Raw genomic sequence first — 15,170 nt, forward strand, 5'->3', positions numbered from 1 at the left:
GTCCATGTACGGAAAAGGCCAAGCATGGAATCTATCAACAATTACACCCGCCCCACCAATGAGACAATTCCCAAGAAATCTCCTACAGTACACGCACATATTCCAGCGCCTCCCTGATATCTGATTGGTCAACTGCTCGGAGAAAACACTTACATCGCAAGGAACAATGCACGAAAAGGCCCCAATCAAATACAAGCCAAAAGTCAAGTCTATGGGTGAAGTCGGGGAAAGGTAGCTCAGAAAAAGCTTACCTTGCCTTTGACCACGCTTCCGAACGACGAAACTCCCACCTATCTGCTCGGTCGGGCCGAGGTCCGGGTCGGAAAGGTCCCACACATTATTTGAGCATCGGGGTTGGTTTTCGTCAGTGGATTAGTGGTCTATTATATATATCCACCTCTGTCTTTCTGTTTTGATTGCTGCTGAGTGGACGCATTTTTCGCTCATGTTTTCGCTGTTCGACTTGTCTTGATGCTTGTGCTTCGTCTCTGCTGCAGACATGCCTGGAAGAAAAAGATGTCAAGATACCGGCATGAGGGTTTCAACAGCGAGCACCAGTAGGAACAGAGATCAATTTAATAAAAAATGTTCATCATGATATATTTGGTGGCGATCTAGTCTCTTCTATCGTCCCTTTTTCCCCCTCTACTTCATGAGACGATTTGCTTCAATAAAGAAAACGCAGATACTACATTAAACCCGGAGCCCCACCAGCGACCCCAGCAACACCTCCGATCTTGGGTACCATTTCTCCGTGAACCAACTCCCAGCTCATGCCACTCTCGACACTGCCAGGTCTCTGCATGATATCGTTGGTGGAAGTTTCAATAATGGACTCTCCAACAGGAGTGTTGTTGTTTCTTTCGTAAGACTTCTCTTCGACAACCTCTTCGACTTCGACACCACGAGCATTCTAAGCGTGGGGATCAAGGCCGAGGTTCTCCTCAGCAGGCACCATGCGGATGGTGTTGGTGTTGCCCATGCCGCCTCTCCATCCTTGCACACAGACGACGGTGTCGCCCTTGGAAAGGATTCCGAGCTTGATGGCGTTGCCAATACCCCACTTGAGACGCTTGTCGACATCCTCTTGCCAAGGAGCGGTCTTGAAGTCGGGCTTCTCCTCGTCGTAGTGGAAAGGCCAGACACCACGGTAGAGGTGGGAGTAGCGGCAAGCATTACCGTTGCGGGAAACCATGATGATGGGGCAAACGGGGCGATACTTGGAGATGAGGCGGGCGGTGCTGCCAGAGGTGGTCAGGACCAAGATGGCGCCAGCGTTCTGCTCGAGAGAGGCAGAAACGGCGGCCATGGCACAGGTCTCGCTGGTGGCGACAGGGACGGGGGCAAGTCTCCTGAGCTCATCGAAGGCGTTGACGTAAGGGATGGCGACCTCGGCAAGAAGACAGGTCTCGTGCATCATAGAGACGGCCTCCTTGGGGTAGTTACCCTTGGCGGTCTCACCGGACAACATGACACAGTCAGCACCGTCGAGGACAGCGTTACCAACGTCAGAAACCTCAGCACGGGTTGGGCGAGGGTTGTAGGTCATGCTCTCAAGCATCTGGGTGGCGCAAATGGCGGGCTTGCCGGCAAGGTTGCACTTGGTGATCATCATCTTCTGGGCGATGAAGACCTGGGCGGGAGGGATCTCGATACCGAGGTCACCACGGGCGACCATGACACCGTCAGTCTCCTTGAGGATGTCGTCAAAGTTGTTGACACCCTGCTGGTTCTCGACCTTGGCGATGATCTGGATCTCAGCACCGTCGGGACCAAGGCACTCACGGATGGCCTTGATGTCGTTGCCGGAACGGATGAAAGAAGCAAAGACCATGTTGACCTTGTTCTTGACACCGAATCTCAGGTCAGCCTTGTCCTTCTCGGAAAGAGGAGGAAGGTCGACGTCAGTTCCGGGAAGGTTGACACCCTTCTTGGAGGAGATCTTGCCGTTGTTGATGCAGCGGCACTTGAGGTTCTTGTCGTCGGTGACTTCGAGGACCTCGAATGCGAGGACACCATCATCGACGTAGATGATACGGCCGGGCTGGATGACCTTGGTGATGTTCTTGTAGTCGACGTACCTGCAGGAGAATGTCAGTAGGAGGCCAACGCACGAAACAGCTTCGAGGAAGGAGCGGGGGAATTGGTGCAGAAACGGAAGGTGGGGAATCAAGGACAGGAAAAGAAGAAAGAGCGAAAATGGGCAAGACTAACATGTTCTTGTCGTCGGAAGCAGTGGCATATTGCTCATCAGTGGTGATGTTGATCTCGGCACCAGCGGCGATGGGGATATCGTCGTTGTTGGTGGTGTTACCGGTACGGATCTCGGGGCCCTTGGTGTCAAGAGCAATGGCAATGGGACGACCGGGCTGGGTCCTCTCGGCCTCACGGGCGTTGTCAATGACAGACTGGTGGTACTCGTATGAGCCGTGGGAGAAGTTCATGCGGACAACGTTAAGACCAGCTACATCGCCCAGGGGATTAGCAAAGAAAGGCCCCCCACCTCACCAAATTCCGACTTACCAGTTCTGAGCATGTTAATCTTCTCAGGGGAGTTGGTCTTGGGACCTGTAGGAACTCATTAGTACCAATGCGCCGTATTCCGTGCCTGTCAGGGACAACTTACCAATGGTGCAGATAATGGAAGTGCGGCGGAACTGCCTCTTTGGCTTGTACTGAGTGGTGAGCTGAGACAGCCATTCTATTCTGGTCCTGCCAGAGTTGAGGTGGGCGAGTGCGTCAGCCATTGTGATGTTGGACTGTCGTGTATGTGTGGGATGAAGTTGTGTATGCGACAGAGAGGTGAGGTTGCGTAAGGTAAGGTAGGGAGCTTGTCTGTTGAGGAAATATTTCTTATTAGCTTTGCAACGTAGTCAGGCCAAAGCTTGACTGCGGGGTTCCAGAGGGCGGCAGCGGCCTGCATTGGGATCTAATCTTTGACTTACCCTGAGAACAAACTACCAAGTCAACGACTTTTTCTTTATTAGGAGTAGAAAAGATGGATGTGAGAAGAAAGATGGAATTCACTGTTGAGATGGAGGAAGACACAGCTAGTCTATGTACTGGAACCCGACATCTTCTGTTTCGTTCAGGATAACAACAAAAAAGTGGTCCGGCTCGTGACCGGAGTTTGTGGGTGAGGCCAGCACTGTTGGACCAACCACGCTGAATATCACCACGTCCCGCCACGGCCCCGCGCTACACAAAGCAATTCAACCAACCCGACACGATAAGCCCACCCATCCAAACCCCGGCCTCTTTAAGCAGTGTGAGAAAGACCGAAGGCCATGGTGTCTTTTGCACGACTTCTCCTGGTAAATCATGGCCCGTGAGATGAGGTGAGCTGAATTATGTGCACTCATAAACACTGACCTCCGAAGAAGCAGCGTGTGCAGCGTGTCTCTTCCCTTGCCATCCGTCTTCTGATCAGGTGTAATCGAGTGACATGATCTCGGGATGCCGACGGCCGAGTCTGCAGGGAGAACGACTCACGCCGACTTCGCCTGTCACAGATTTACCCTTTCGCACGTTTTTCATGCTTAGTTTCACAATAGGTCTGTCCACCTCCGGCAGCACCAGCTAATCTGCAGCTTGGCCGAGATTCTGGACTTATCAGGCTTGGCGATTTGGTTGGGTATCCGTGTCTCTACGAACCGTGGCAGCGTGGACCCCTGGTTGTGGTATTTGCTGCCTGGACGCTCGACGGAAGGCGGCGAGATTCATCCCACTATGGGCGGGTCAAGATTGATCGTCAGCTCAGCCTTACGGCCCTGAGTTTCTCTCATATCGTCTTCCGTACTTGTTCTCTACAAGAATAGGAACGCACGTGCCACTCAAACACCTCTCCGCAGACGAGTAAAGTGATAGCCGCTTTATCCTGTGCTGCTTCCAGCGCTACTCAGGGTAGACACTTATGCACTGAGATCCTTCATACCACGCCCCTTTGAAGAGCCTCAATAGGGATAATTTACATTACGATCGCGCATCATCCGGAATAGAGCAAGTGAAGCATTTGTGCAATATAATAGGCAGCAGAAAATTGGTCATCGTGACGACGCATTGGCAGCCGCATTCCCAGAAGTTCCGCTACAACCACCGTTGGCCACTTTTGGTCATATCATAAAACCTCCGTCATACGATTCCTCCTTTTGCAACGGGAAACCATGGTCGTGCGCATGATTCTTGCTCTACTACTGCTGCGCTTTGCTTACGAATTGACTCAGTTCGGTCGCCTTACCCACTACGCATTCGATGCTGTCCTTGGTTTGTTTACCTGCCTTTACTTACCGCCACTGCTCTGTCGTATTGGATGCCAGGCCCATCAGCTGACGTTGTTTGGGGATAGTCTCCGCCTTTCTGGCTGGTGTGAAGCGTTCGACTGGTCTAACGTGAGTGCCTCTTTCCCTCTCAGTAGCCTGTCTTTTTCCCAGCTCAATCCCCTGTCTCTTTCCCAGCTCAATCCCCTGTACTGGAGTACGGAGGCAGCACTATGGCAGGACCAGCATAGCACATAGATCTTCTCTCTAATTCATGCCCAATCACCGCCGAGCTGATCATCACCACTGATACCGCAGGCCCAGCATCAACGAGAACAAGATTACCGAGAACGAGACGGCAAAGTCCTGGATCGCAAGATATCTGGCTGTCGGTGAGATTGTCATGGATCAGTCCGTCGCCATCATGTCAAGCAGTGGATTCTTCGAGAGAAAGAGGTAGATGTTGATCTGGCCATCAAGGGGTGCGAGCTGGGAAGAAATCGGTGCTGAAAGAGTGGATTTGCGAGCAAGAAATCGCCATGGCTTGTGGATACACATTGAGAGCTGGGCTTTCATCCACGGAGCTTAGAGAGTGGTTCAAGATTGAGTAGCATTTAGTGGTGCAAGGACGAACGACGCAATGCCAGCGAACACAGCGAATCTATAACTCTCAAACAAACAAAACATCTGCAATATTTTACTGTTCCGAGGTCGATCTTGAAAAGATCGCGGGAAGTATAAATGCATAAAGTTTCGCGAATATATGCGATCTCTTCTCATTACCCTGCTCTTGGGAGCTACAACACGACCACTGCACACATTGCCTGCCCAATTCCATCCTTAGAGGAGAACCGCAAGCGATCCACAATCACTCCAGATGACTCGAATCTTGAGCACAAGCAACTCAAGGAGATTACATCAGCTCGCCGAATCAGGAATAAATACCACGCCAGAACATGCCACCTAAAACGAACTCGATCGAGACTGGTGACGCGGCAATCAACGGACAAGGTAAAGTATCTACTGTACCTTAGGTATCCGTGACACCATAAGAGGCAGGGACGCTGTGATCTTATCGAGGTACCTTATTCTGCTATATGCCAGGACTGTAGATCAGTCCACCTTGTGCGAAACCAATAGAGCCATATAGCCAAACATAATCCCACAAGCCTACCTTCCTTCCTCACTACTTGAACCAGCAGAACCGTTCATGATCGCCACCAAATCGCCATTCCTTTGCAAGTACCAGCCGGAAAGCAGAAACAATCTTCCGAGATATACCAGTACAGTACAACACAGCATGTTTTACACTTTGTAGGAGGACAGGTGGACAGGGTCGGGGTCTGGATTCAATCTACGTCGATGCAGTTTCCACTTCAACTTGACTGATTAGTGGAGCAGTCTGGTCTGGATATGATATTGATATTGCAGCGGTGATCCGCTTTCTATTGATTGTATTGGGGTGGGATGGGTTCCTGCCTTTTCCTATCAGAGCGAAGGTGCCTTCCGATAGGTCTGAGTGGGTAAGTGCCGGTCATGAGATTGGAAAGCACTGATTTGGTTGAACCGTCCTTGCTAACATCCTCGTGTTGTTTCTGCGATCTCACTGGCCTTGTGACGAACTTTACCTGACATATATCGGAGTAAATAGATAAGGAGTAATGTCAATGGTAACGCAAAGACATGTTTTCTGATTCCCTGCGTAGGGTGTGGAGATTTGGATTCTCCCTATTGTACAAGAGACGCGGCGAGGAGTTGCGACTCACGTCTTACACTAATATTCTGCGTGCCAGCCCCATATAAACCGACTGTTTCCACTCAGAGATGGTCCCGGGACGAACTAAAGGGGATGGCGTTCCTACCAAACATCCCGCTCATTTCTCGTCATCTTCATCAATATCTACATATTCCCACTCTCCATCGTCGTCGTCCAAACCGCCCTGACCAAACACTTTCCTCCAGATGCCCTCCCAGAGCCCTTGTTTTTGACACATGGCCAGCACAAGGACGAGAGGCAGATGCCATACACTGGCCCAGAACAAGCCTCTGGCTGTTTTGGCTGCCTCTTTGGTCTCTGCTCCTCCACTTCTCCAGAAAGCCCATGCTTCCTTGGCCATCCATCCGTTCACCAGCGAACTCGTCAGGATGAAATATTTGTCTGTCACGCCTACGTACGACAGGCCGATACAGATGGGGAACATGGCGAGTGAATATCGGAGACCGACACGCGTGTTGCGCGCTGGGTTGTACCAGACTAGCATTCGGTAGCCGGCGTTGCGGTATTCGTGACGGATCGGATGGCTGAGAGCGTTGAAATGGGGGAATTGCCATGCAAAGAGAAGCGCGGCAAGAAGCCAGCCGCCGGCTGCTTGGGGACTGAAGAGGAGAAGCTGCATCTCGTCCCAGAGCGCGGAAGTAGTGGATGTGGTGGTTATGGAGTCATCCTCGGCGGCTGCACCTGCAAGTGGAGAGAAGGAGCGGTAGGCTGGAGGAGTAGAGGCTGCATATTGGCCTCCTGCTGCACACCAACCCATGAGGGGAGGGATCGCGCCTACAACGGCCCCGACCCAGGTATTCGAAACACTTCTTCTCTTGAGAGGAGTGTAGATGAAGGCGTAAAGCACCAGATTGCTGGCTCCCAGAACGGCGGTGGTGGGGTTTACGCCGTACCACAGCATGCCTGTGCCGACGACGGCAGACAGCGCAGCGAACATGTATGCATTGCGCGAGCTGATGAGTTTACGGACAAGGGGCCTGTTTCGCGTTCTGCTCATTTGCGCATCGTAAGCAGGCTCGAAGAGCATGTTGAGGGTGTTGGCACTCGCTATAGTCGCGAATGTGCCTGTGGTGAGAAAGAGCAGGGTCAAGCCGCTCAAGCTCGGTGTTTCGGTGGCCGAAGAGGAGAGGAGTGATGGTACAGGGTAGAGCGAATAACCCGCTGCAGTAGTCAGTACGACTAAGAAGGCCAAGCGAGGCTTTGTAAGGGCGAGATAGGTAAAGAATCGCTTTTTGATAGAGGCTTGCGATGCAGCTGCCATGTGGGACAACTGTGCTGAGGCGTCATGAGGCAGTTCTGGCAATGCCGAATCACTGCTGCTCGACTGACCACCACCGGCAGCAGCAATAGCAGCTTTCCGTCGCGCTCGTGCTCTTGGTGATCTTGCTGTTGCAGCATTCTCGTCTTGTGTCGTTTGTCCAATGGTTGCCGCCGTGTTACGAGCTGATGTTGCTGCCGCTGCTGCTGCTGCTTCCTCCGCCATCTCCGCATCAGCTTCTGTTGCCTTTTTCCCTTCATGTCCATACTTTCCCACATTCTCTTTCGATTCGTTGATGCGCCGTCTGAACTCGTTCGCCCAGAAATATCTACCCTTGTCGAGCTCTTGCCCTTTGGCTCCGCCTTCGGACGGACTTGCTACCGGCGCAGCCGCAGCCTGTCGTGCCGCACTCACATTCGCTATTCCTCTCTTGCTACCGCAGCTATACTGTCGCAGCAGTAGACGTCTCTGCGGTGCCAATTGTCGTTGTGCGCCGCTGACAGCATTGGCGCATCGAAGACATATCGCTGACGAGGGCGATCGGAACGCCTTGTATACCAATGACCGCAACGGTAATAGTGATAGTGTCGAAGACATTGGACCCAGTATGGCCTTTACCACAGAGCTGTTTTGCAAACAGAGATAGCTCACATGCAATGACGATTATCTCTTTTCTTTGGTTGCCTTTTGCTTTTGCTCCATTTATGTAGTGTATCTTTTTTTCTCAATGTGCCACCATCTTGCTGTAGTAGAAATCCTGCTAGACCATAGCTGTTCCCTTCTTCTCTTGTGAGTAGTTCCGAGCTGATGAGATATGCACACAACGCTATACAATGCTACGACATGGACATATCACAGTATTGCTGGTCGAGACTCTCGAGACTCTCTACATCTTCACAGCTGCAACACCGAATCAAGGCGAAGTCGCAGAGCCGCAACCTCTCGATTCCTATTCGTCCGGCAGACCTTCCCGACCGAGCCCTGAGCCCTAAGGTTTACTGGGCTTTGCAAGGAACATTTCGCTTGTGTTCCGAAGATCTTGATAACCAGCCCTCGCTTGGAGCCCTCTTCTGACTTTCTCTAATTACAAGATCTCATTGTACAGTACTTCACTGCGGTGCATCTGTACTGTATGTTATTGCCTTCCTGCTCGCTTACATCCGCAGACCATCGGCGGTTCTTCAACGTACATGAAATCGTCGTTGCTCACAATTTTCACATCACAACGCTATTGATCTGGTAAGACAAATAATCCGCGCGACGCTGGGTGTTGGTGGAATTGTTGGAAGACCGTCGTCCTCGCGGTCGTTCTTCACGTGGCCACAAAAGGATTACTCCGGTAGCATGTCCGAGTATACGCATGCGTCCTGCGCTCCGCGGTACTTTGATGGCCCAGCGACAGACAGACGTTGTGCTGTTTTCGATAAAGCGTAGGCAATACAGTAGCAATAGTCGTTAGAAGGAACCGTGTGGAGTCGGACAGCAACGGTTTTAGATTACAGTATTTCGTGAAAGGAAGGCATTCGAACGTCTCGCTAGGCGGTTTGTCCACGACTCAGCACTTTAACGGGCGTGTATAGCCAGGGCAAGTATGTTAGAGACAACCGGTGGTGTGGTCGCTACCGCTAGGCATTTTGCCCTGTTACGCGTGTACAGTAGGATTCTTAGGTATCTGGCACTGCTATCCACTTGCATCGGCCTGCTCGTGTACTGGATAAACGGGGATCTTCACAACCTGCAAAATCTTCTTGCCACATGTTATTGGTTTTGACGATCTTCTAACAGCATGGTCTAGTCCTGAGCGATATTATCAAGTAAGACCACAGCCGGACTGTCGGGACATGATTGGACTGCCCTGGACTTTTGCTGCACACGTGTTTGATTCCGATTTTGCTTCGCTGATGCTTCGAATGTCTCTGGCATTTGCCGATATACTTTTCATATAGCCCTTCCATCTCAGTCGGCGTATGTCTCCCACTTGCAACTTCCCGCGGGATAGTGTAGAGATACGTCACAGCGCTTTGCGCAAGGTAGCGCCTTGAGATAGATACAGACGCCATACACAGATACACATGCCCTTTGTCGGATGCATATTCCGTCCCTCAGATACCATACCTTCCGACATCTCTCCTATTGCCGCACCGCTTAATGTAAGAGACCGACGGTACAACTGAACAAACCCACTAGAGCTCCAACAAAGTGATAAAGCCGTTGACTGCTAGACATTCAATTAACCTACAGTACCTCCCAAGACCTAGAGAACCGTTGACGCTAAGCCCCCACTTATAGAGCATCTTTGCCTGCTCCTCGGGAGCGACCTACAGTGACAATACCGGTACCATTACCGCGAAACCTAACCTATCAAGCATTTGCGCCGGCTTCTCTTGCACTTGCCGTGGTGGTCATTGACTTTTGACATATTCCATATCCTCCCTGTCCATTCAAATCGGCAAATAGTAAGGGAAAAGTTCAAGACAGTGGAAGTCTGACAGAAGAACATGCATGCCGACAGGACCACGTCATCTATCTAGTACCCTCATCCATACTGTTACCCCGTGCCTACCAGTCCTACATATACTCTATGGCTCGAGTACCTTACCTACCGGAGTTCAAATGAAGCCACCGACCCGACGAAACCAATAGCTCCGGGCAATGGCAGCGTCCGCGACTACCTACCTACCCGCAACTCAAAAACCGCTCTGAAAGCAGCTATTGCATCCCTGGTGCAATACAATCGGTACAAACTATAAGGAAAGGTATCTTAGATATTGCATCCAGCCGAGTGGTTCCGGTCTCGTGGGGAGACGCAAGCCACGGTGTCAATGGCTTCGAGAAGATTTCTAAGGCTGGCTTGTGGTAGAGTATATGTTGGATTGGCTTTGCATAAGCTCTTCGATGTGATATGGGGGTTGTTGTGAGTATAACAAGGGGGGAGGTGAGTCAGGTAAGGTAGCGTAAGGTGGGGCTTCGAAGGAGTGACAGCGCTGTTGTACGGGTTATGCTGAAAGGCTGAGGTGCTGATTCGCCCTGCTCTGTCTACCGGTCTCTCTTCCGTACATGTATCATGTATCTACGCACATAAGGTAGGTACGTGGGCACTTGCCCGGAGTAATAGCCCACAGTATACTGGTGGAAGATGGCCCTGCCAGCCAGTGAAGTTTACCAAAGAGACTAGCAACCAGTGCCGAAAAAACGAATAGTAAAGTTTGTTCCAACTCATCAATGCGAAAATCACCCAAGGCCCCAAGGGCTGATTTATTGCTTCTTGGAAATAGAATTGCCCACCTCAAGGTAAGGTAAGGTAAAGTGAGTAACGATGCAGTCTTGGCAACAATGGTAGAAGTGTAATAACTTAAAACGATTTCGCTAGCTTCATGCCCCCACCTCTTCGTCTGATCTTACCTCTTGTCTGTATGTATATGCGAGTCCATTAGCAAGGAGAAAAAACTACCTCGCCAGAAGCGACTCGAGAGTCGAGCTCTCTTCTCGAGTATATCTCAAGGGAATCAAGTGGCGCGATTAGCTCCGATACTCTACATCGAGTTCGTCATCATAGCTGCCCCTTCCTTCTGTGCTTTCATAAGCGTCAATACGTTGCTCAATAGTCCATCAACCAGTGTCTCATAGGCGTTATCCTGCCCCTGCACGCACCGCAGTGCCTCCTCTCGCAATTTCGTCGTATCCACTTCAATCTCTAGTTCGTGGGTCTTCTTGCCGCCTGCGCCGCGTACTTGTGTCAGGTCGACAGAGTAAGCTAGGTGTTTGTAGGACAGTCGGTCCTTGAACCGGTCCGGCGCTCTTTCCGGATCGTCAGCTGCCAAGGCGTCGACGATCAGGGAGGGATCGACATTGGGTCGATTGTTGAGATCCACTTCCACGTTCACACTGATCCGGCAGTCAAAGTCCATCCTCGGGCAATGGATGTCGAGGTCGTCAAGCCGGATCTTGACAATGCGGCCAAGCACGGGTTCTGGTGTCCCCTTCGGCACTTTAGTATCGACAGTTGTGCGAAGCTTGAGGCTGTGATTAGGCCTGAGTTGAGCTTTGGCCGAGGGCGGGAGCGCCTCGTATCCTGCTTGGTTGAGTGGTGCGAAGCTGTCGCGTTCGTAGCGATGCTTATAACCCATCTTCACCCTGTGTGGCTCCATGGACTTTTGAGCTGCGTTGTTGAGGAAGTCATTCATCTGCTTATGTTGTAACTGTGGATTGATGCGTTAGCTGTTATCTTGATATTTGTCTTTCTTGAGTGCGTACCTCAGTCATGAAACTCTCAAACCGGATGCTTCCATTGCTCGTGAGAGCATGGTCAAGAACCATGTTGGTGGTGCCCAGAGTCGACACTCGCACGCCGGTGCGGCGGTCAATCAGAGTGCCAAGCTTTGCTTCGATCTCCAGCGTACCACTGCGAGCATCTCCTGCTCCAATGTCGTTACGGGTGGCATGCACAATGAGGAAATCTCCGACTTCCTTCAAGAAATCGTTCATCGGTTGCACGTTTCTGATATTGTACTCCCACGGTCCCAGTCTCTGGTTTGCCTGCGGTTGAAGACCATTGGCTGACACCGACGACGGGGTCCCGGCAGCCTGCACAGGCGGCGCATGTCCATTCGTTGTAGGAAGACTAGCACGCGCTGACTGGAAAGGCGATGGTCTTCTTGGTAGCTGCTGAGGAGGTGGCGTGAGGGATTGCAGGTTGTCGCCGTATCGAGGATTGCGCTTCGAGTATCTAGCCCAGACTGGAGGTTCCGCATACCTTTTCTTCGCCCGCTTGACTAATTGAGCATCATCGGGTTCACTCTCAGCAGCACGTTTCAGCGGCACAGGTTGTTGTTGTTGTTGTTGTTGTTGTTGTTGACCATAATTCGCCGCAGGTTCCGGGGCGGGGGTAAAAGCCGGAGGTGTGGCCGTCACCGGTTGCTGGAGGAGCGCCTCTTGTCTGGGAAAGTCGGTCTGAGGCTCGGCCTTGATGGGCACTTGTTCGATTTTCATGCGCGTGTCACTTGGGCTGGCTGATAGCTTGGGGTTGACAGCTGAAGGCGGACGGGAATGCGGTGAAAAGTCTTGGGAATGGCTCGCTGCAGGGGACGGCCTTACGGGTGAAGAATTCGTGTCATTGCCATTGAGCAAATTCTTGAGTTGCGGCGTCTGGCTGCTGCGTGACGACGGGCTTGGCGCGGGAGGTGCAGCGTGTGAGGAAAAGGAAGGTGGTAGACGAGTTGTTGTTAGTGGCGAGATGCCGTGTGACATGTCGCCGGAACTGCGGAGGTTTTGTGGTTCGTGCTGCGCTTGCAATTGATGCGACAGTCTTTCGTTGTCTATTTGTTGCTGTGGTTGTCTTAATGGTTGCTGCTGCTGCTGCTGCTGCTGTTGATGAGAAGGCATCGAGATCGAATTACGAGCAGACATGGGATCTTGACTTGAATAATACGATCCTTGAGAGCCTTGTCTTGGCACGACTCTTGTCTTTGGACTGACGCTAACACTCCTTTCCCTCTCGGATTCAGACATATAGCTGCCGGACAAAGCTCTCGATGGTTGGCGGAGTGGCGGACCGTAAACAGAAGGCGACTCGGAAGCCTGACCCATGGAGATTGACATTGGCTTTGGTTGTGCAGGTGAGTTGGAAGCCATGCTCTGCCCAGGCCCATGCGAGGCTCCGGACGAGGTGCGGTGATGGATAAGATTGGCGGACGCTAAGTTTGGGTTGGCGGTGTAGGGACTCTGGGTTTGCATATAAGGCCTGGAATAATGAGCTGAAGATGGCGGACCCAGAGGTGTACTGGGTTGCGAGGGATGTTGGCTGCTAATGGAATATTGGTGGTGATGGCTGTTGTATTGCTGAGCGGCAGCGATGGCGGCAGAGGTCTCCACCGGCGTCTGGCTGTGTTGCTGCATGGTCGGCGGCGTCGACGAGACCGAGTGGTGGGCGGAATGCTGGCTGTGAGCTGCTTGCAAAGGTGGTGGTGGTGGTGGTGCGCCGTAGGGAGAAGATGCGGTCTGGGGACTATATTGATACAACGGGGCTGGTGGCCTTGACGATGCGCCTGGTGTGGTGACCTGATGACCCTCTTGGACCCGATATTGTGCATGCTGTTGCTGTTGCTGTTGTTGCTGTAGCTGTTGATGCTGCTGTAGTTGTTGATAGTGCTGTTGCTGTGCCTGCTGCTGCTGTTGCCGTAGCTGTGCTTGCTGCATCTCCCGCTGCTGCGACGGGCTCTGGAAGGGAGCTGCTGGGAACGGATAGCCGGCGCTGCCACCAGGACCGACACCTGGCGTCTGGGTAGGAGTATGGAGTGGTGTCAGGCGCTGTGCGACAACGGTGCCATTGGAGGCGCGCGCATCTACTGGCGGCGAGTGCTGGTATAGCGGTGGTGCGGGCTTTGGTGCATAGTGATTCTGTTGCATGACGGGAGAAGCATAGCTACCTGAGGCAGTCCTTGGTAGCGATGCAGGGGGATGTATGTTTCCAATGCTGCGCTGCTGAGATGATTCTCTTGTCTGTCCTTGCCCTTGCCCTTGTGTCTGTCCCTGTCTTGCTGCCGTCGCTGCTGCTGCTGTCGCTGAGGCTGATGCTACCGCTGCCGCTGCTGCTGCCTCGGACGACTCGTTGTTCATCAAAGATCTCAGGTCCATCTTGTCTACGCTTGTCCCCCTTGGTCCAGACGAGATGCGCGTCGAGTAGCACCGGTCCCACCTGACAGCGCACGCCCTTTCGCACTGTCACTATATCGCGCGATTGTGCTTTTTCTGGCCTGTCCCAAGCTCCACGTCGACCTTGTTGCGGTGAAGTGGGATTGCCGACACCAACAGTATACTCTCTCTACGATATTGATAATCTCCGTCGTGTGCTTTTATTTGCTTAAATTGCGCGCCCTCTGTCTGGTCTTCTTCACAGTGTCTTGCTTGTCCCTTTCTCTCCCCACTGCCGGATTCGAGATGAAGCCACGTTCTTCGGACCCTGGGTCGACTGACTTTATACTGCGCTGCCCATCTGCGCGTAGTATCTGCTGCTGGAACTGATAATATCGACAAAACATACACATGCGACAAGGATTCTTCTATCTCTGACTGCACGTTGATGATGTGGTGAATACCTGTGGCCTGTGGCTGCTTGGGAGCTTTGAAGCGAACCAGGGCTGCTGCTCCGGCGATATGCCCATGGCAACCCTCCCTTTCTCTAACAGAGCCGCAAGCAGGCATTTGGCTGCACCGAATCCCTCCCGTTTACTGCATATCTCAAACTCACAGAAGACACAGTTGATTATGGCTCATTTTGTATGGCACAAGATTCACTAGTCGAACAGACTCTCCACCGAGGAACCAGAAGAGCCTGCCCTGCTTTTACGGATTGCATCAAGTCGCGTAATATGGTGCACCTCGGCGATAATTATTCGCAGCACATAAACACTTACGCCGTGCTTGCACAACAACCAAGAGTGGCCCATCACGTGACCATACCTGATCAGATAGCCGGCATCACAGACTTCTTCTGTCAAGCTTCTCTCCAGCGCCACGGCAGTTCCGAAGCTATCTCAATCATGGATCTCGGTCTTGGCCGACAAAATGCCCTTAAACATCAGCGCACGCGATACTACGATGTGGCACATCGAACCGGCGGTATGCACTTGCGAGATCACAAAAGCCAAGCGGGAGCCACGATGGGATTTTGGCTCTCCCAAACTTCCACAATGTCGCCGTGGGGTAGGTAATTTAAATCTCCTTTGCTTAGTCCGTCCTGCCTGACAGCTGAGTTCAAGCGCCAGACGTTGGCACACCATACCGCTTCGAGACAAGCGTCCGTGCGACATCAACTTGCCGCACTCTATCTAGACCTGTGGTGATTGACGGGTGGGGATTATTTTGGCAGGTCCAGCTGTGC

At 52.2% G+C, this 15,170-nt stretch overlaps 4 protein-coding genes across 6 annotated transcripts; 1 reads left to right on the forward strand and 3 right to left on the reverse strand.

The window, feature by feature from the left end:
* Window positions 1-913: 913 nt before the first annotated feature.
* Window positions 914-2,747, reverse strand: AAFC00_006415 (uncharacterized protein; the record flags this gene model as incomplete). Its single annotated transcript, XM_069346368.1, has 4 exons — window positions 914-2,081; window positions 2,215-2,464; window positions 2,524-2,568; window positions 2,627-2,747. The coding sequence occupies 4 exons, from the start codon at window positions 2,745-2,747 to the stop codon at window positions 914-916; spliced, it is 1,584 nt and encodes a 527-aa protein (XP_069197580.1).
* A 1,416-nt stretch (window positions 2,748-4,163) lies between these two features.
* Window positions 4,164-4,716, forward strand: AAFC00_006416 (uncharacterized protein; the record flags this gene model as incomplete). 3 transcript variants are annotated; one of them, XM_069346369.1, is made up of 4 exons in its annotated part: window positions 4,164-4,169; window positions 4,224-4,263; window positions 4,346-4,388; window positions 4,575-4,716. In XM_069346369.1, the coding sequence occupies 4 exons, from the start codon at window positions 4,164-4,166 to the stop codon at window positions 4,714-4,716; spliced, it is 231 nt and encodes a 76-aa protein (XP_069197582.1). The 3 variants fall into 3 exon arrangements, with proteins under 3 accessions (XP_069197582.1, XP_069197581.1, XP_069197583.1); XM_069346370.1 differs by having other exon boundaries at window positions 4,581-4,716; XM_069348329.1 differs by having other exon boundaries at window positions 4,164-4,263.
* Window positions 4,717-6,130: 1,414 nt separating this feature from the next.
* AAFC00_006417 (uncharacterized protein) lies at window positions 6,131-7,888 on the reverse strand (the record flags this gene model as incomplete). The annotated part of the gene is made up of 1 exon (XM_069346371.1): window positions 6,131-7,888. One exon carries the CDS (start codon window positions 7,886-7,888, stop codon window positions 6,131-6,133), a length of 1,758 nt encoding a protein of 585 aa, XP_069197584.1.
* A 2,936-nt stretch (window positions 7,889-10,824) lies between these two features.
* Window positions 10,825-13,924, reverse strand: AAFC00_006418 (uncharacterized protein; the record flags this gene model as incomplete). Its single annotated transcript, XM_069346372.1, has 2 exons — window positions 10,825-11,490; window positions 11,546-13,924. 2 exons carry the CDS (start codon window positions 13,922-13,924, stop codon window positions 10,825-10,827), a joined length of 3,045 nt encoding a protein of 1,014 aa, XP_069197585.1.
* Between the last annotated feature and the right edge of the window lie 1,246 nt (window positions 13,925-15,170).

The sequence above is a fragment of the Neodothiora populina genome (assembly GCF_041146345.1).
Source record: "Neodothiora populina strain CPC 39397 chromosome Unknown canker_contig_7, whole genome shotgun sequence".
Lineage (NCBI taxonomy): Eukaryota > Fungi > Ascomycota > Dothideomycetes > Dothideales > Dothioraceae > Neodothiora > Neodothiora populina.